The following is a 21,578-nucleotide window of genomic DNA, read 5'->3' as shown; positions in this document are numbered from 1 at the left end:
ATATTGCTCTCGTCTTCGTCATCATTGTCACCGTCATCATGATTTCCGCATAGTTAACCCAGCATATGGAAATACAGTATAATACTTCAGGACTTTCCCCAGGCTTTTCCCTTCAATAATACTGCTTTCTCGGAAGGCCAGGGGTCTAGCTTCAGGTTTTGACTCAATGCCTCTCTGGCAACATTCAGAGTTGTTGTACTGGTCTATTTACCTACTCTAGAACTGAAAATAACGTCCAGGAAGACAGAAATCAGAGTAAGAGGGGTGAGTGAGCAGAAATCCCTCCCTGTACCTGCCAAAGCCAGGAGGACTGAATAATCCCCAGCCCGCGGCAGAGCCAGGGGCCCGAGAGTTAGAGTCAGGAGGCTCGAGCACAGACTCCTGCCCTGCCACTTTCTCACTGGAATGGCACCACACAATTACCGTTCTCTCTATTTGCATGAAGTGCTCTGCAAAAGCAGCCTCAAGCCCTCAGCCCAGTGACCCTTCCAATCATCCTCTCCTGTCTGGAACTTTAGATGTCTCCTGTGTCCCCTCCTGTTTTATCTTGGGGAAAATATTGAGACTCAGCTTCCTCACTTATGGAATCATAATACTGCCTTATGTGCTTGACAAGGCTGAAAACCCGTGAGATCCTGTGTAGACAAGAGGGCTCCCTGGATTGAACGCGCCCACTGAATGTGGTTCTGTCGCCCTCTTCTGTGCAGTGGCGGTACTGCCACAACCCTTCTGAATTTCAGTGACGATTCCACAGAATCAACCTGGACAGGCATAGAGTGGATGACCCTGGCTAATCGATAGCACAGTCTGGCGAGGGGATGGTTTCTATTCCCTGATCATTAGTTTGAGCATGACTAGAGACTGTGGTCACAGGTAGTGAGCCACGTTCTAAGGCTTCTTTCAGGAAGAATTATTTCTAGAAGCCAATCAAATATTTAAATAAATCTACATAAAGCAGACAAGATAAAACTATATGCCTTCCAGCTCTACAAGGCAAATAAATAAATAGATACATAGATAGATAGATGGATAGATAGATAGATAGATAGATAAGTAAATCCTTTCACAGTTTCTCTTTGTCTCTAACCAGTAGATCTACCCTGGGCAAAATTGGGAAGTTTTCAAAATTTGTCTTCTTCCTACCTCTAAGAAAATAAGTTCTCAAGTACCTAACATAAGGCCTCTCTCTTGGAGTGGTATAAACCCTAGATGGATGCTTGTGCCCAGGCCATTGTAATGCAGACCTGAGTAAAATGTCTCCACTGGTGGGAACTTCCGGCCTGTAGGGAACATGTTTGGGTTCATGCCTTACAACTCCTTACATTACGATGGCGGGCAGTTCCCACTACAGACTGTGAGCATTTGTTCTGTCACCATATTGTGAATGCCAGGCAAAAGCAGAGTAAGAACTGCACATTGTGAGATGGGACATGGGTGCCAGTCGTGAGAAGATTCATGTTGACTCCCACAGCTTTACTTTGGGAGATGGGTAAATGGAGGTGTCACCATGAGAGGGAGGATTCTGGAAGAAGAACAGGCACAGGGAAAGACAGCCGGTTCCATTTCACACACGACATTTGAGGAGTTGTAATTGTACCAGGAGTTGAAATGCCACATGAATTTGTGAGATTCTTTCATGGTTTTATCCCCCCTGGTCTCCCTGAGGATGGAGATTTTTGTCTCTCAAGAATCCAACAATGCAATTTTTGTGGCTAGCACATTGCCTGGCACTTGGTACAATGTCCAAAAAACAGGAATTTGATGAGTGAATGAATTGTATTGGTAGCAGAGAAATCCAAATTCAACAATACGTTCAATAAATCCCACCTGGACGTGCCAGGCACTGCACTAGACTCTTCCATTTCCACCAAGCCACCACCCCGTGAGTTTACAAAGTATCATCACTCTGCAAACTCTGGGCTAACAGGTCCTGTGACCAGCTGATAACTGGGAAAGCTCGGCACAGACCCTCAGCTTCTTCTTCCGAGACTAAGGCTCTTTCCATATCCCGCTAGTGCCCCTGACCTCAATACCATGACAGGGGTTTCACCCCACTAACTGATCAAATAAACATACTGGATTCACACGATCTGCCGTATGGGTCAGATGGATGTAGGTACAGTCCCCATCTCCATCGTTTACTAGCCCATATCATCTTGGGGAAGCTCTTTTTCCTCCATGCACCTCAGTTTCCTCATTTTAAAAACAAGGATGACAATACCATCAACAAAATGAAGACAACCCACTGAATGGGAAAATATCTTAGCCGATGAAGGGTTGATAGCCAAAATATGTAAGAAATTCATTCAACTCAAAAACAAAAGAATAAACAATCTGATCCAAAAATGAGCAGAGGACATGAAAAGACATTTCTCCAAAGAAGACACACAGATGGCCGACAGACATATGAAAAGATGCTCACTAATCATCAGGGAAAAGCAAATCAAAACCACGAGATACCACCTCACACCTGTCAGAAAGGCTGTTATCAAAAAGCCAACAAATACTACGTGCCAGCAAGGATGTGAGGAAAAGGGAACCCTGTGCACTGTTGGTGGGACTGTAAGTTGATGCAGCCACTGTGGAAAATAGTAGGGAGATTCCTCAAAACAACTGAAACTAGAGCTACCATATAACCCAGCAATTCCACTTCTAGGTATTTATCCGAAGACAACAAAACGCTAATTTGAAAAGATATATGCACCCCTACTTTTACTGCGGCATTATTTACAACAGCCAAGATATGGAAGTAATCTAGATGTCCATCCATAGATGAATGGATAAAGATGTTTTACACACACACACACACACACACACACAATGGAATATTACTCAGCCATAAAAAAGAATGAAATCTCACTATTTGTGACAACATGGATGGCCCTAGAGGGTATCATGCTGAGTAAAATAAGTCAGGCAGAGAAAGACAAATACTGTATGGTTTCACTTATATGTGGACTCTTAAAAAAAGGGCGGGGGTAATGAACAAACAAAACAAAACACAAAGAGACCCATGACTCATAGCAACAGACCAAAGGGATGGTTACCAGAGGGCAGGGGGTGGGGGATGGGTGACAAAGGAGAAGGAGAATATAGTCAATAACATTGTGATAAGTTTGCACGGTGACAGATGGTGACTAGTATTAGGTTGGTGCAAAAGTAATTGCGGCTTAAAAAGTTAAAAATAATTGCAAAATCTGCAACTACTTTTGCACCAGCCTAATAGCATCAGTGGGATGATCACCTTGTAAGGTATAAACATGTCAAATCCCTATGTTGTACACCTGAGACTAATATAACTAATATAATATTGTATACCAACTATACGCGTACTTAAATAACAATTTTTTAATTAAAAAAAACAAACAAGGATGACAAGGGTACCCATCTCATAGGAGTTTTCAGTGTGAGAATGTTGGTAAAAGTTCCAGGCACGTGATAAGGGCATGAACAATGGTGTTTATCATCTTCATCATCATCCCTCAGCTCCCTCAGCCTCCCTCCTCGAATTATCTGATCCTTCGAGTCTGTTAAATGCAAAAAAAGCTGTGCTTGCTCACTGAACCCAGGGGGACGCTTCATCTCAGCGTCCCTGGCACTGTCTAGGTTTGGTGCACGCAAGGCCTGGTGTGTAGATCCAATGTGCCCAGCAAGCCCTGCCCTGTCTAACCTCTCCGGCAGAGCAAGCTGTCCCAGGCAAAGCAAGAAGCTCCATGTTTGAGTCCAGTCTTTCTGCTGGAGTTTCCCCTCTGGCGAGAGACCATGACTTACACCTCGAGGTGATTCGTAACGGGAACAATAACTGGACAGTGATAATACGCTTGTGAGCACCCCAAACCTGCAGCCTCCCCCTGCGGCCCGCACCCCTTGCCTCCCCAAGCACGTAAGAGGCTGTGTGGGGAGCAGGCTTACCGGCACCACTAGCCACACAAATGGAAATGTTCTGAGCAAAGTGTGTGCCAATCAAATATTTATAAATCAAACCACATCCTAAAGGCACTAGGGGAGTTGGCTGGTCAAAAGAATGCTACTTTGCAGCCCTTTCTAAAGGGCAGACTCCTTCTCTTCAGTGAAATCCCTCCCGCCCCTTGTTTTCCAGGCAGTCCAGGTTTCCGTTCTCTGGTTTGCTATGACTCGGCACCTAATAGTAAAGGAACTTTGCTCCCCACCAGCTTGGGCCAGAAGTCAAAACAGCTTTCCACATGACGGAGGGGGACAAAGCTGGGTCCTACTGCCAAAAGTCAGAGAGCGGGACAGGTCTTCAGGCAGGAAAGCTCTCCCCAGCGGGGTGTTGTCACCTTGGTCGGGTGTGATGCCAAAAGACTCCCTCGCTGCCCTTCCTCCCCACACACCCCTTATCTGGTTATACAGGAGGGATTTTTCTAGATATACTTTTTTTTTCCAAATACTATCGCACAGTCCATGGACTGTATCAAAATTTTCCAGGCACCTTTTTCAGACCCTAAAGGAAAAGCAGACGCCTTTACACATTCTAAGAAAAGTCCTTTTCAGATATATATGTATTCCAAACCACTGGAATCTTTTTCCCACAAACTCCATTTTTTTTTCCTCGCCGTCTTTCTCTCATGTTTTACGGAGCCCGGCTTGTGGCTACGTTTTAATTATAAATGCCACTGACATAAAACAACCTCACGGAGTTCTGAATGAGGCTGACCTCACTTTGGGTAAACACAGCCAAGGACGGGAAGTCTCAACTAAGAATAAACCACGCACGTAATCTCTTTTGGCCTCTGTTCGGAGAGCAGAGGTGGAAAGCAGGCCTAAAGGCCACGGACATACTGCAGAAGCAAAACTTCCCTCTGCACCTTTGTTGCATGACCTGGACAAGCAGTAATCTTGTCTTTAAACATTCCTGGGGTGGGACAGGACAATGTGAGCCAGGACGGCTTGGGGCTCAGCAACCAGGGGCCAGGCCCCCGATGTTCACTTCTTTTTGCACTGACAGGCTCAGGTCACCTTTTCCTTCTTTCTCTCCTTGGAAAGGAGGAATCACATCTCTTACTGCAAATATACTACTGCTATGAGCTAAGGGAAGGCTGTGGGGAGCAGAAGAGAAAACCAGAGACACAGACTTACAGTTGCTTAGGAAAAAAAGGTAGCACATCCAGTTAGGGGGAAAGCATAGCCACTCAAAACTCTGGGTCCCGTAGGTTTCTCTAAGTAAAGACCCAAGAAGGCGTCTAAAGGATGAGCAGGGGACAGGGAGGAGCACCAGCCAGCCATCAGGTGATCTTGTACATTTCAGTAACTTGTCATTTATTTTTGACACATAGGCCATTCCCAAACAGCATACCCTAATGCCCTCCTACTAAAACAGCAGGACTCTGGGTTCTACTGGGGACACTTATGGTCACAGACCCAACAAGCGAACACTTCCAACCTTCTTGCAGCACATTTTTATAATGCTTTGTAACTTTGATTTCTATAAGACGTTTGTGTCTGTCCCTAGACTACCTTTTTATAAAACCGCTTCCCATTTTTTCTCCTAAGTCATAGCTTGCTGTCTCCACTTCAGAACTGGGGAACAATAGGAACTCTATGTACTCCATGACTTGTCTCATTTTTCAAAACATACTTGCCCCTTCAGGCTTGGGGGACCTTTAGAGGCACTACCCTTCCTGCTCACGGATAACAAGCCCTAACTTCCCAGCATGGGATAAAGAGGAGGGGTTCCTGCCCTTCACTCTGGTGCTAACCAGGTGGAAGGTGCTGGAAAAGGAAACTGAACACAGAAGCTGTGGCTTTCGTGGCCCCTCACCCCTGTCCTGCCTCCCCAGCTTTCCTGGTCGCCTGTTTGCCCCTCAGAAGACTCACCGTTATGGAAACTTATGTTCAGGACTACATGGTCCCTGGAGTCCAGCCTGAGCGGGGTCATAGAACATGGCGGGGTTATCAGGAACAAGAAACAGAAGTCTTGGCCAGCTCTGAGTGTTTGCCCATTGACTAAAACCCAGGCTTCCTAAGTCAACCATCCCCTGAAAAGGACAAAGGAGAATTCCAACATCGCCGGCACCCCATCGCCCAGAGTTGCCAGGGTTACCAGCCAGCTGTTCTTGCCTTAGAATTGTGTTTTTAAAGAAATGAAGAGTTTGCGTGCAGGAAAGTTGCCTCCACGCCCCTCTCCAGTCTTAAAACTTGTTCATCCTCCCCAGAGCAGCCACGGGAGTGAATTTGGTCTGTCTCTAGGGCATGTTTTTAATATTTTACTCCTTCTATATTCACGAGCTGTGCACATTGTTTTGTGTTTTTTACAAAATCTTCATCAGTGATTTACTCTAAATATTCCTTTGTAATTTTCTCTTCTCACTGTATGTTATTTTCTGCATTTCTTTGAAAGAATATATACATATACGAGGATACAAGTATGTATATATAAATATACATGTAGATATGAGAGAGAAAGGGAGAGTGTCTTGTTATACTTGTTGCACTTTCGTTTGCTCTTAGCTCAGAAACAAGTGGGTTTTTTGCTGTTGTGTTGCTTTATCACTCGTAGGGTAGGGTCGTCTGTACCCCTGACTGGGAATGAGCCCTGAAGGCAGGGCCTTTGTCTGGCACTGAGTTCAGTCCCCAGCACACAACAGACAGTCATGAATGCCTGTTAACTGAATGGCTTTCCCCAAGGCTCCAAGAGAGACGAGCTCCTGCTTCAGCCGGGCTGTGGACCAGCTCCTCTCTCTGCGTGTGAGCCCCTTTCTCATGCTCTCTCCTTCCCACTCTTCCTCAGCAGCAGCTGCAGGAGGATGTAGGTTTGGAAACCAGGAATGAAGTCACAGTAGGGAGTTGGACACCTAGTCGGTTACACGAGCAGCTCGGGCTGGGTGTTACTCCTTCCTGCCAGCTCTGCTTGGAGAAGGATATATGTTTAGGAAACTGAGCCAGAAAGAAATCCAGTGAAAATGAGCTATGAAACTTGGACATCCTGGAGAAATAATATTTACAGAGGAAACTCTTGAGACGAACTCTCACCAGTGTAACAAGCCGGGTGTTGGGGCTCATGGCCGAGAACGGAATCCTGTGCCAAGCAGCCCTTGCTCATGTTTCCCTCCGTGGGGCTTTGACACAGCCAAGAGGGGACTCCACAGATGGCAAAGTCAACTCTACTTACCCCCGTAGCAAGATGAATGGCAACTATTTAAGACATGGAACAGAAATGAACTAGGAAGTGAAAAGCTCTACACAAATCTTCCTCGGTGAAAACGATGTGTCAGTGTAGGTTCATCAGTCATAACAAATGGACCCTTCCAGTGGGGAATGATGACATTGTGGGAGAGTGTTGGGGGTTAGGGGGGCGGGGAGGGCAGGTGGCAAATCTCTGTACCTTCCCCTCAATTTTGCTGGGAACCTAAAACTGCTCTAAAAACTAAAGTCTATTTTAAGAAAAACATTTTAAGACAATTTTAAGAAAAAATCTTTGATTACCTAAAAGGATTTGCCTTTTGGGATTTCCGTTGCACCTACAATGTGTTTGACTAAATCCCCACATCTATGGGTGGTCGATGGGAAAAAGTCCCAGGGAACTAACATCACATCACTCCGTGGCTACAGAAGGGATCCTGGATGACCATCTGCCATCTTGCACGTGTCTGACCTTGAACACAAGGGAGTCCAACAAAGGGAGTGAGTCTGGCTTGATTTGGACCAATGTTTCCCATAACTGGAGCCCAAGGTATTGTGTGAAAGAGAGGAAAAGGCAGGATACTTGGAATGCCCAAACCTGGGTTCTGGTTATGGTTTTGCCCCTGATTGTAACTTGGGTAAGACAGTCTCTCGCCAAGCTTCAGTCTTCTCACTGGTAGGACAGAACCAGGGCCATTTCCTCCAGGGAATGCTGTGAGGAGCGATGAGGTCACCTAAGCACAGTAGAAATGATAGTACCGCGCTCTTGCCATGCATTAGATCATTTAATCCCCACAACAACCCCACAAAGCAGGTACTATCATTATAGATAAGGAAACTGAGGTAAACAACTTGCCCAATCAAGCCTGGATTTATCTTCATGCAGTTTGATTCTGGAACCTACACTCTAATTTTACGCTAATTATATGAAGATTGAAACTAGTATACTGCCTCGAACATCATAGGTGATCCATAAATGGTCACCCCCTTCAGGATTATGCTGAAAAATTGATAGAAAAAAATGTATGAGGAAGTTCTATGAAAACACAGAGCATTTAAAACAAAACAAAACAGCTGTACTGAGGTAAATTCACATACCATACAATTCACTGATTTAGTGCACCATTCAGTGGGTTTCCTGATATTCAGAGTTGTGCAATCATCTCCACAATCAATTTTAGAGCATTTTCATCACCCCAAAAAGAAACCCTATGCTTCTTAACCCTGTGCTTCTCTCCTCCATCCTCCTCTCAGTCCCTGGGTACCACTCATCTACTTTCAGTGTCGATGGGTTTACCAATTCTGGACATTCCATTTAAGTGGAGCCACAAAATATGTGGACTTTTGTGACTGGCTTCTTTCACTTAACCATGTGTTCAAGGTTCATCCCTGTTGTAGCGGGGATCAAAACTTTGTTCTTTTTATTGCTGAATAATAGTCTATTATATACAGCATTGTTATTAAGTGTATTTACTTGCTTTACAGACTGATAGAGCTGGGGAAAAAACTTTAGAGACTGAATCCAAACCCCTGTCATTTTACTGATAAGCAGACTGTGGCCTAGACGTTAAATAGCCTGGCCAAGGTCACCCAGAAGGTTGGTGGCAGGTCCCAGCCTTGAGCCTTACAACTCTCAACTTGTTCCCATCTTACTTTACTCCATGAGGCGATACTGGAAATATAATTCAGAGTACAGCTTATTAATGATGGGCCAGCAGAACCACCTCTGCAAATATTAGCCTAACACCATTCACTCAGCAAGTATATTCTGACTGTCCCTGGAGGGCAGGGCACTGTGTGAGGTGATGGAGACCTAAGATGGGGAGGACAGACAAGATCCCTGCCCTTTCTCCCAAATGCACATTCTCCAGGGGAGGCAGAAATAAATGACTAAACCACTAAGTGATAAAAATAATTGTACTTTGTATAAAGTGCCATGGAGGAAACAAACAAGGGGCTGAGAAAGACGCTAACGTGGGGACCAGGGTGTCATTGGCAGGGTGCTGAGGTGGGAGTAGTGGTAAAGGGACCCACTGTCCAGACAACTGTATTGTAGGTACTTGGTGGAACAGGCCTCTCTGCGGAGGGGTGTTTAGGCTGAGGCCAGGAGGAGGAGAAGGACCAACTTTGTGAGCATCAGGGGGAAGAAGGTGCCAGACGAGGGTAGAGCACATGCAAAGGTCCTGCGGTGGGAAAGAGCTTGGTGTATTGAAGGAGTTGAATGGCTGGCGTAGTGACTGAGTGAGCAACGGGTGTGATTTGAGGCCCACATCACCATGGAGGCCCTTTGCCCTGTTCTCTCCGAGCTAACTGAAGTGAGGAGGGCCTGTGGGGAAAGCGATCAGGGGCTTCCAGTTTCCTTCCTATGAATTAGATAAACTCCACTTACCACAGAAGGCTAGAGGGGGCCCTGAGTCTCTGGAGCCAAGACTTCCAAGGACAGGAGAATTGTGTCTTCAATAAGGGCGATGGAACTATGTATTCCCCTTGGGATGAATCAGAAGATAAGGGATCAGAAGAGGGAAATGAGAAAATACAGGCATGCGACTAGGGAAGTGGTTAAACGGTTATGGTACAGCCACATCATGGAACACAACGCAACGGGCAAAAAGAACAAGGTTAACTCAGTAACGAATTGGAACGCTCTCCAATTAGTTGTTAAGAAAACAACACAAAACAAAAAACAATGTGCAGAATTATATATATAGCATTTTACCATTCGTATTTTAAAAACGCGGGAGGGATAACGTGTTTGCTCATATATGCATAAAATCCATTTAGAAGGATACACATAAAATATATCTAGGAGGGTTTTGCTTGTCTGTCTCCCAGAGAAGGTGCTCTGGGAGGATGGACAGGGTTTCATCGTTTCTGTTTACCACTGTATCCCTACCAGTTGCCAGTGGGAGGTGGGAGAGAGACTTTTCATTGCCGCCTCTTATTTTTTCCAAGTTTGAAACGTGGGAATATATTTCCTATTCAAAGAAATTATATAAAAAATGAAAATGAAGAAAAAGCAGTGAGGTGTCTAGATGTGCCCACTGAAGCCCTGTGTCCGTCCCCCACCCCCACCCCCCCAACTCGGACAAAGCTGACTCTTAGAGAGGCCAGCTCACCTCCTGAGGAACTACTGAGTGATCACTGTTTCTGGTCTAGATTTCACTCCCAGTCATAATGATGCTTCTGACAGTCTGGTGACCAAAGAAACTGTCCAGAAAAGTCCAATATTATCTTTGATTCCCAAAGATGAACCATCAAAGTACCTCCGTCCAGAACCACCCTGGGGAGAATGAGCAAATGAATAATTATCAAATGGGTATCGGACTCCAATGAGATTTCCAGCAGTGGGCAAGGCAGCTTGGGAGTATCCAGTCAGTGCAGATGGGGAGAATGTAACTCAGGGTAACTCACATCCTTGACCTCAACCTTGAGGTTTCTCAACCTCAGCACTAGTGACTTTTGGGCTGAATAATTCTTTGCTGTGAAGGGCCACCCTGTCCATTGTAGAATGTTTAGAAGCATCCCTCACTTCGAGCTGTTAGATGCCAATAGCACCATCCCACTCCAGCTGGGACAACCAAAAAAGTCTCCAGACCTGGCCAAATGTCCCCTGAAGAACAAAACTGCCCCCAGGTGAGAACCACTGTTCCCATCCCTGCATTTCCAGGTAAATGCTTCATTTTCCCAATCAGAAGCCAGGGTTTCCCCTCAGTCTCTACCCAGTCGGGTTGCCACAGAGGTTGGGGGTTGACTGAACTTCACTGTGAGTGAGTTGTTCTTTGAGTTTCAGATGTGCCAACCAATCTAACTTCCTGGGAACCTCTTCTATCTGGGAATATAACACTATCAGGTTTTGGAAAATAACAATCTGTTGATGAGAAAGACTATCACAGGCCTAGAAGGCCCAGGTTATAAAAAGTCACCCCCAAGGCAGGTTGATAACTAACGCAGAAGACACCCAGGCTGTCAAGCCGCCCACTCTTCAGCACCCCACGATTGCTGGGACCATGGAGCCCAGAGAAATGAATGCCTCTTCCTCCCGTGATTATTTCCCTCCAGGTGAAAGAGAAAGGAGTGAGGTGCTGTGACAGTGCACGGGGTCATTTTGTAAGAAACAGAGGGACGGGTGGGCATGTCTGCTTCATCTCTCCTTCTCTCGAGAACATAATTCCCAACGGGCAGCTTTCTTTGGAGGGCAAAGAAAAAGGAACTGTATTTCTATGTTTTGATTAATCTGAGGTTCATCCTTGAGGCTCCTGTGAAATGAATGAGCAGAATTTTCCGTGGCTAACTGTCCTGGCCGCCAGGCCCTGCTGGCAAAGACCGAGTGTTTATTTACTTTTGCTCGTGTTATTTTTATTTCAGTTCAGCTGCAGCTCAGTGCGGAAAGCGTGGGGGAGGTGTATATAAAGAGCACCGAGAGTGGCCAGTACTTGGCCATGGACTCCGACGGGCTTTTGTACGGCTCAGTAAGTATGAGGCTGACAAGCTTCCAGACTCCGCCAAGGTTTGAGGTTTCCAAAAATCTTGTTACGTTGAGTGATACAAATTATAAAGCAACAATTAGCCTCTGTTTGTTATTTTTTCCAGTAGGATTCCCACCCTCTACCCTGCTTTATTTTAGGCACACACATAAAAGAGTTTCTTGTGGTATTCTCTCAAAATACTCAAACGTATTATCACACAGACAAAGAGGAGACATTGATTGAAATTTTGGTAACTCATCCGTCACTCATTCCAGAATACCTGGTCCTGCTTCATTCATTCATTCCAAGACTGTTTCTTGAGCACCTACCACATGCTACAAGTGTGTCCCCTGTGCTTTTTACAAAAACTACAGAGCCCAGATTCCAGTCATTGATATGTCACACGTAAACTTTGAAAATAGCCCTTTTATTCTAGAAGGGGCACCTAAAAGGATAAAAAGTTTAATAACTTAATTTAACAACCACTTGTCAAATACCTCCTGTGTCTAAGTATAGTTAGGTACTGAAAGGGATATCAAGATAAATCAGCCACATCCCTACCCTCGAGAAGCAGTCAAAGAGTTTATTCAGTAGCTGAAACCTCCACATCGTCTCTCTCCATCCCTCTCACAGTTAATTTATGTAGGTTTAACTCTGCATATGCTGGTCTTTGAGAGAAAAGAGTAGAAATACTAATAGAAGCGATCTGACTTTGCCACTACTGGTATCTCTGGGAAAAGATTTGACTAGAACGAGAGCTGAAGGCAATGGCCCCAGTTTTGAAATTATTTCTGGATTTCAATGATCCTTTCTCTGTATCCTGACAACTAATAATTAAGGCTTAGCTGTAATTCATAGCCAAAGCCAAACCCCTTTCTTCCCTTTTAGGAAGATGTAGGCCTATAAAAAGGCAGCCAGGAGGGTGATTTTAGTCTGGAGATCCTTTTAACTTCTATCAAATTGCCAAGTGGCAGTGGGTACAGGAAATGCTCTCTTGAAACTGTAACCTCAGCCAGAGTTTGGGACGTGAGCACAGTTCAGTATTTTTCATGCTCCCACTAGGGGACAGGAGATGCATCACCAGGGTGATAGGTAGCCCCTAGTAGGCTGTTTGCTGAAATATGGATCAAGTGGGACCACATCAAAGGGTTTGGAACTAGGCAGTGACTGCTTCATAGGGAGTAGACTTTTTTTTTTAAGTGGTTCTTCCAATTGGTAATAAAACCAATTGACCAAGGAATCCTTCAGTCTCGGGCTCATAACTGAATCTCATGCTTCTGCCACTTTGGCAAGTTACTCACCCACTCTGAACCTTATCTGAAGTGAGAATCGTAATGGAGAGGGGCTACCAGCATCCGGGGCTTAAGAGACACAACAAACAGAAGCCGCCCACCAGTGTGGCTGGCACGACAAGGCAATCCGTCCACCGTAGCTATGAAACAAATAATCAGTTTCTACATCCCTGACCCTCATGATTTCTTAGGTTATATGTTACATTTTTATGGCTTTTCCTCCTTTGAATTACTTGTGATGTTTATTACAACTTTCTTTTACTTATATAAAAATACTGGGGGAGAACCCCCCGAATCTGATTTCCTCTAGGCTCCAAACACCCCCTTCTCCCACCATTGTCTTGGCCTTCACTGTAGTTCACCTGATTCAGAGGGTGGTCTAATATATTATGCCTAGTAATTTATATATTTACCTATTGACAAAGATAAGTTCTAAAACATCTCAGAGCTCTTAACCGATTTTAGGTATCAATCCATCTTGATACAGATTTGTGTCTGTGCGTGTGGAAAAGACATATTTATTTAAAAAATAAGTTTGAAAGGCTATATACTAAAACATTAATGTACTTATCTATGGGGGTAGTAAATGGCTAATTTTATAATATGTGAATGCCTTGTTATATTTTCCAAATTTTCTACAGTGGGTAGATGTCACCTATATAATTGGGGGGTAAGCATGCTAAATATTAAAAAAAGAAAGTAATTAATACAATAGTTATGAATCAACTGTTAAGCTCCAGGCCTTTGGCAATGCTCCAAATGGGTAACAAGAGCTGACAAATCCTGGTTGGGGGGCAGACATAGCACTTCCGATCTGGCCCGCTGACTCACCTCTGACTCAGTCATTCTGTGTGTGTCTCCTGCTGTAGTGTAATAGAGACCTCAGGTGGGAAACATGGCCATGCTCAGCTTGGTCAGAGAACACAGGCTTGACGCCCACTGAGGGGCGTCATGGGGTGAGCCCTCCTTACAGGGGAGTGGGCAACCCACACAGGTCCAAAACTGCTGACCTCCTCCCATCCCTGACAATGTGCACCAAACACTACTGTCTGGATAAGTTCCTTTAGGAGCAGCAGTCATCCAATTAAATATTGCATGTATGTCCCATCTTGTTGTCAAATGACCCAGTGTCTCACCCAGTTGTCACTGCACTGGACTACAAATGAATAAGCAACAGCATACTTCCTGTTACAGAGCTCCTTACTTATCAAAGATAACAGTATTGCGTGCTTTACATGATGTCAAGAATCAAATTAAATTCACCACCTCGCTGGCAAGCACCTATGATTTGCAAGGTTCTATGTCTAGGCGTATACAGAGAGCTGACACGATTCCATCTTCCCTCAGCAGGGCTTACAGTCTAATAGACAAACAAATAGAGAACAATGAACAATAGGATTGAAACCACCAGAAAGGGACCCAACAAACACTGTGTATGAAGAGATCATATAGAGACTACATAACTTGGAACTGGAGCAAAGTCAATATGTAACATAAGTATTTTAATACACCTAACTGCTTTATGTCCAAATATAAAAAATGTATTCTAAAATCTTGACAAATAGAAAGTTCAAATAACTGAGGTTCCTCCCACTCTCTAACAGATGAATTCCAGGCAAAAAAGTAATTGTTGGTACATTTTTTTAAAGTAACCACCCTATTTAATATGTTGTAGCTATCTTTCTGGCTTAATAAATTTACAGCTGCTTTGGATTCCACTGTATATGGATGTACCACTATCCACTTAACCAATCAGCTTTCCATGAATATTAAGGTTGCTTCCAGTTTGTTACCATGCTATCCATAGACCATGCTCGAAAATACAGTTTTACGCTTGCTCACCTATCTCCTAAGGGTCAGTTCCTAGAAGTGAAATTGCTGGATCAAAGGTAATGCATAGTTAAAATTCTGATACATATTACCAAACTATCCTCAGAAAGGTTTCACCAATTTATCTCACCACTAGTGCATGGAGCGTGCGTGTTTCCTACACTCTCGCCAATACTAAGATTTGTAAATCTTTTTGCTCTTTGCAGATATTATCGCCAACATATGTTAAATCATTTTTAATTTGCATTTTCTTGCTAGTAAAATTGAATGTTTTCATAGGCTTATTGCCCATTTTTAAAATAGCAGATATAGCATGCCATTTTGATAGCATTAGAAGTCTATGTCTATATGGCTTTATTTACATCTCCGCGTGGACGTACATAACGATGTAAGGAAGACAGTGTTCATCCCCTGTTGCCTGGATCTGGGTGGGTGAGCTTCGGGGTGTTTTCCTCTTCTTTTTTTTTTTTTTAAGTCATGATTTTTAAAAAGTACAATTCTTTTTTATAAGCAGCAAAACCTATTTTCAGTTTTAAAAGAACTTTAAGTTCCAGGATATATTTTATGCTAGTGAAAATTTCCAGGATGGGGGGTGGGGGAGAATCACCAGGATGAAAAATACTATTAGTAGGTTTTCATTTATTCCTCACTTCCAAACTTAAAAGCCCCCACTACATCACAGCTTCCTTTTACCTCTTTAGGACATTTTTCATGGTCATGCCTATGGGCCAGGCCTCTACAGGGACAAAAGGCCCAGCCCTGTCCTTCGGGCGCTTATAGTCCTTTAGGATCTTCCCAGTGGGAGACTCTAGGGTCCTGCAGACAACAAATGGAAGGGGAGCCTATGGTAATTGCAAACAGTAACAGCAAACGTATGTTGAAGGCTCATTATGGGCTGGGTCCTGTTCTAAGTCCTCATTACCACCCTCAGAAATAAGCTCCATTATTATCCCAATTTCACCGAAGAAGAAGAAACTGAGGCACAGAGAGCCCCAGTAACTTGCCCATGGTCACACAGCAAGTAAGCAGAGGAACCCCATGTAAAACCACTCACTAATAGTTCTACTCTGTTTGGGGTGTATCGTTTTAGCAGACACCAAATGAGGAATGTCTGTTCCTGGAAAGGCTGGAGGAAAACCATTACAACACCTACACGTCCAAGAAGCACGCAGAAAAGAATTGGTTCGTTGGGCTCAAGAAGAATGGAAGCTGCAAGCGCGGCCCTCGGACTCACTATGGCCAGAAAGCAATCCTGTTTCTCCCCCTGCCAGTCTCCTCTGATTAAAGAAACCTGTTCTGGGTGCGGCCCACTCCCGAGGAGCCTGAGGGGGTCCTCACTGGTTGACGCCAGATGTTCCCTTGACCATTGGCTGCGCTAACCCCTGGTCCACAGAGCCTGAATTTGTAGGCAATGCGCTTCTAAATGCCCAGTTCACTTTCTTGCAGAGCCCTTTACCCCAGCACAGTTTGGAACAGAGGGACCAAATTGCTTCTAGGGGCCAACTGGCTTGCCAGTCTGGGTCTGGTTTGGAGGTCCAGTTGCCTCCGGGCACCTGCCGGGCACCTGCTGCAGGCTGAGCCTCCCAATGCAAAGGTGGGGCCAAGAGAAGTGTGTTCAGGGAGCTGCCAAGTGGGTCGTTAGTAACTACATGCAATCCCTCTCCTGAGAAAACCCTATTCGCGGTTCCCCCAAACATCTGGCATGTCCCCCTTTCATCCTTTCAATACCCACAAATATCAGCAGAGAAGCTACAGTCTGGTTAGAGGAAAGCAGCGTTCCATGAGTAGAAACAGGGATGAAGAAATGTCCTCTCAAGAACAGAAGGGATTAAAGTGGCAAGGGGAGATTTGACTCTGGCTTAGGAGGATGGGATCTCAATGCAGAATAAATGCAGAGCCTTGGGAGTCCTTACGATGCCTGGACTTTCCCAAGGTTATTCGGCAGCAGGAAACTCTTGGGTGATGCCAGGTGGACAGCATGAGAAGTGGGTTCTTGATAAAAGCAAGGACTGTTGGTAAACTCATTTGGGTCCAGGAGTGATGAAAAAGAAAGGAAAACAAGGGCTGAAGGTTTGTTGTTCCCTACAGAGGATGATTCTAGCGATGAGAAGGAAAGACAAAGGGATGTCATGCCCTGATGTGTGCTTGGCCACCAGAAAGCAGAGGCTTTGGGGTCCCAGGTCAGTGCTTAAAAATCATGCAGGGAGCTCGGCTGAATGTAGATTTTGGTTCGGTGGGTCTGGGGTACAGTTTTTACGTTTGTAACAAGCTCCTAGGAGCTGCAGATGCTGCTGCCGCCCCTCTCCACCCCCACCCTTTAAGTAGAGGTCCTGAAGAATGTCAGTCAAAGGAAGGTGGCTCAACCCCCACTCCTACCCTCTCGCTCCTCACCCTTAAAAACACTGTAGTGTTCAGGCAGCATCGGCAGAGTTATGCCTGTGTTAATTAAGGAGCATGGATTTCAGGGGCTTTGGCCCATTGCCTATAAAATGCCCATTTAGAAGATAAACAAAAACATACTTCAAAAATGTTCAACCCTCACAAACAGCTTTTCCCAAGAGACCATTTGTGTTCCGATTACTTGCATAAATATGCTTCCTGCTTAAAGTAAACTTGACCCAAGTGGCTAGCAAATTAGAAACACCATTCATCTTTGACATATGATACTGTTGCCATGTAAAGGCCTTTAATAAGCCATTTAAATTTACTGTGAGTCTGTATGTTTTAATCACATTTAAAAATATATAGTTCAAAGGCAGTTAAACTGATTAACATCCAGCCACTGAGAATGATAATAAGATACGATGTATAAGCTACTCAGTTATCTACTTATACTCCATTTACCTGTAAAATTAGATTTGTCTTTGTTTTCCACTGTGCTGTTAGAAATTTTTCTTTGAAAATGAGGCCTCTTAAGCAACGGCATGACAATTGTGGATAAAAACTGATGAGTGTTAGCTTATGTTTGAGAAGGAATTGAAGGGATTGTTGATTGGAAAACAATTCCTCAGTAATCGAACGGTCATATTGAGAATGGAAGAAAAATGACGATTTGTGAAAGTTCAAAGCCACAGTACAACTGAGGGACTTAACGACGTTAACACTGGTGAATAATACCATCCTGCGTTTCTACAACAAAACGATTCATAACTAGGTTTGTTTTTGTAACTTGGATAAGGTGATTCTATTTTATATTAGTAAATCTTTGCAGGCAAGTTGGGGATAGTGCAGTGTGGCTTAATATCTCTTTACTACGAAGATTTGGCCAGAAAAAGGTACCCAGAGAGGAAATCCAAGATATTTACAATGGTCCATAATTTTTATGCATGAATCAAATTCAAGTATAACATTGGCCAAGAAAGCTTCAATACTGTTGCTAGCAGATGAGATGGAAGTCTGTGGTTTTCGAGACCCAAAGCACTAGAGAAGAAACACTACTGTGACGGTGACACCCTCAGCCCAGGCATCATTTGTGTGTTTGTGCAATGAATATTTATGCAGTGCCCACTGTGTGTCAGGCACTGTACTGGGTATTGGGGCCCCGGAGAACCTTGTCTGTCTGGTTTGCTGCTGTATTCTCTCCCAGGGCATTAGATTTATGATGAAAGATGCAATGGATTCATTTCTTTCAGTCAAGTAAAAACTGACTTCATAGGTTCCTGCTGAATAAACAGCAAGTCTCAGAAACCCAAGTTTTGGAAGAATTAGCAACCCCCAGCGTAAGATAAACCCCCATCAAAATGTCAGAGGATGTGGCAAGGTAAACCTGTTTTCAACTGTAGAACCCTGTCAACTCAGGGGGACCACTTTCACATCAGGAAGAGAGCCTGTCAGATCTGGTAAGAAGGGAGTGGTTGGCAATTCCCCACTCCATTTGAAACATGCTGTCGTTCCTTAAACATGGAATATTCCCGTTGCTCTCTCTCTTCCTCGAGTAAGTCTTGCAGCCATCTGCCTGTCACATGCCTCTCGTATGGGTTCATTTTCAGGCCAACCATGATGAGCTGCCCGACATGCTGTACAAAGCATCAGGAATATACATGCTTTTGATTGTTTGCAATGTGCTAGTGGAGGTGGTGGTGATCTGTTTCCTTGGAAGGGATGATAAAGCCTTCTATGGCCAACAGTGTGTACTTACAAACACTGGCCAGAGCATCACGTGCTACTCAAGACCAGGTCCTTGCTTTGTGTCGGAGGTGATGGAGCCCAAGTCCTCAGCCTTGTAGAACATGACGCCAATGGGCTGCAAAGCAGAAGAGCCTGTCATTTTACATCACTGTCTTTCTTTTTTTTTTTTTTTTTTTTTTGCACTTTACAAGTATTAATAAACTTTCCACTAATGGGTGATAATGTCTCTGAGTTTCTGAGCATCATGGTGTCTTATCTTTCTATGGAAGGACCTCCCCCGGCATCCCTGCAGCCTGGCTGCTACACTTGTCACCAGATATGAGACTTTAAAGACTGATAGAAAAAGGTAAGATAGCAACATTTTTCATTTTGTTTGGAAACCTAAGTCAGTATTGGTGCTTTTCTAGGGATCCATTAGGGAAATACTTTCAGAAAATTTGCCCCCTGGAGAGCCAAGCTCCATAACTAACTCAGTTGACACTTTTTCATCCTGGTATAAATCATGCAAAATTATGATACTGTAGTAGAGTTGACCAGCTTGTGCTTAGACACAGATACTGTGACCTGAAAGAAACATCAAGGATTTATTTACAATTTCAAGTCAATGGTAAGAGTTGAATCTCTTGCATCTCAAGAGTCTTGATGTGTGGCTACAGGCTCCGAAATCATAGTCTCTAAATTATCATATCAAGCAACGTCCCTTTAAATAAATTTCTGGATCTTATGACTTCCTACTCTTAGGAGAAAGTACACTGTTGCCTAGACATTGTGGCAGAATCAGATCAAAAACATGATACACACACACACACGCACACATGCATTTACACGTGCACACACACCCATACTCACACATGTATGTGCACCAATAAAAAACAGTTGGGCAGTGTTTGCTCACTCTGCTAAATCCACAATCAATCCCTCTGTTTCCCTCTCAACTTGTCTACAGCAATATTTTGCTACTTTTTGGAGCTTGAGCCACACAAGAATGACATTTTCCAGCACATACACACTCTTGTACATATATACAACTGAAACAAAAAACATCACAACACTATATATATGAGGTGCACTCAGATTTTTCTATTACATTGCACTAAAAATAATGCTGGTCAAAATCAATTAAATTGGGTCATGACATTAATGGGTCACAACCAAACTTTGAAAACACTGGCTTAAAGCAACCATTCTCCTTCCCAAAGACAAGACTCAATTAGAATCCTGTATTACGACATTAGTGTTTTCAAAGACACAGTTTGTTCTTAAAGAAAAAAGCTAAGAGGACATCCTGTTACCCAGAAACCATCTGTTCTGAGGGCTTGGTGAATTCTTTCAGCTGGTTTGCTACTAACCATGTAGAATAAATGGAACCATGCAGATCCCATAGGCACCCACTCTTGCCTCCAATGCTGGTCTTAGTGGATTTCTGCTCTCAGAGCCTTGGGAATTCTCATCACTTTGGGTCATTCCCTCCCTAAAGCCCACAGTGTTCACATTCCTCTCTTGCCCCCTGAATTCCTACTTCCTATCCATTTCTACATAAGACTGAGCCAGGAAAAGGCTAGAAACCCAGCCCCCATCACTTTCTGGAATTTACCTTCCTTTCTATCTAAAAAATGTTTATCATCCATGACTCAGTCACAAGATAAATGCCATTGCTACTGGAATGCATCTGATACAAGGACTTAAAAGTTCTCATCTTTTCTGAATCGACTAAAGAAAAGCTAACTCTGTCTTAAATGTTTGAGGGGATTAGGGTGGCTGAGAATTGGCCTCTTGTGGGCGAATTGGACCACAAAGAGTTAAGTATAAATGAAGTCATCACTATTCATCTTTATTTGAGTGATACCCTATCTGCCATGGGGCACGCAGGAGAGGGGAATCCTACACGCTTAGCACTGTGGGTGGTTATATTAAGGAGTATGGAAATAATGGTATGTCAAAGCCATGCCCTCAACTGCTGTCGTGCAGGAGACCCTGCTCGCTGCGCCATTTGTCACGCGGGGAGGCCTGCGGGGTCTCTGCTCCTGCTCCCCACATAAGAACGCAGGATATGGTGAGGCCAAAAAGGAACACCCACGGAGCCATAAGTAGGGGAGTCATACCACTATACTCTCGCTGGTGGCTGGGTTAGAGACACAGGAAGCAGGAGCCACACAATTCTCAACCCTCATTGCTCCGCTTGCAGGCTCAGCCACCATCTTCTTGCGAGCCCCCATTCTTTTCTGCTAGCCTAGCCACAGCAGTTATATTAGTGGCCAATGGCTCACTGGTTACAGCTGACAGCCAACTAGCCACAGTTGATGGCCACTTACTACCTGAGCCAGCACCTGTCTATGTGAGGCCGAGAGCCTGGAAACTATTTCTGGGGCTCTGCCCCCACAACTGCACTTTCACAAATTAACAAAAATTATTTTCAGGAGCAGTAGTGCAATGTAAGATTTAAGGCCAAGATTTAAGTAGTGGGCCTTGTATGCTCTCATTTCAAAATTACTAGGGACTTGACAACCATTAAAACTGAAATGATAGCTCATAAAAAGTGGCACCCCCCTCCTTCCTATTCCATCCCTAAACCTGCCCTCCACCCCCAGAAAGAAACTTCCTTAGCCATTGTACATAAAATTTACTCTAAAATCCAGAGAACTCAGAGCCTGGGACATGGGGATCTGACATCGGACTCGCTGGACCCCAGTTATTCATCTAACATTCTCTCAAATTACAAGGG

At 44.2% G+C, this 21,578-nt stretch overlaps 2 protein-coding genes across 14 annotated transcripts in view; one reads left to right on the top strand and one right to left on the bottom strand.

Annotated features, from left to right (window-relative positions):
* FGF1 (fibroblast growth factor 1) overlaps positions 1-19,087 on the top strand; it is a 93,078-nt gene extending 73,991 nt beyond the window's left edge. For 12 of the 13 annotated variants that reach the window (XM_019739064.2, XM_074313715.1, XM_019739060.2 and 9 more), the window contains 2 exons: positions 11,506-11,609; positions 15,819-19,087. In XM_019739064.2, coding sequence (XP_019594623.1) covers positions 11,506-11,609; positions 15,819-16,013 — 299 coding nt within the window. In that variant the 3' untranslated portion in view covers positions 16,014-19,087. The remainder of the gene's footprint in view (positions 1-11,505; positions 11,610-15,818) is intronic. The other variant, XM_019739069.2, reaches the window with a different exon arrangement.
* ARHGAP26 (Rho GTPase activating protein 26) overlaps positions 1-21,578 on the bottom strand; it is a 703,968-nt gene that overhangs the window by 517,921 nt on the left and 164,469 nt on the right. The window lies entirely within an intron of this gene.

Source organism: Rhinolophus sinicus, linkage group LG10 (assembly GCF_036562045.2).
Source record: "Rhinolophus sinicus isolate RSC01 linkage group LG10, ASM3656204v1, whole genome shotgun sequence".
NCBI classification, from domain to species: domain Eukaryota; kingdom Metazoa; phylum Chordata; class Mammalia; order Chiroptera; family Rhinolophidae; genus Rhinolophus; species Rhinolophus sinicus.
The sequence above is the reverse complement of the archived record's forward strand: the minus strand, read 5'-3'. Positions and strand labels throughout refer to the sequence as shown.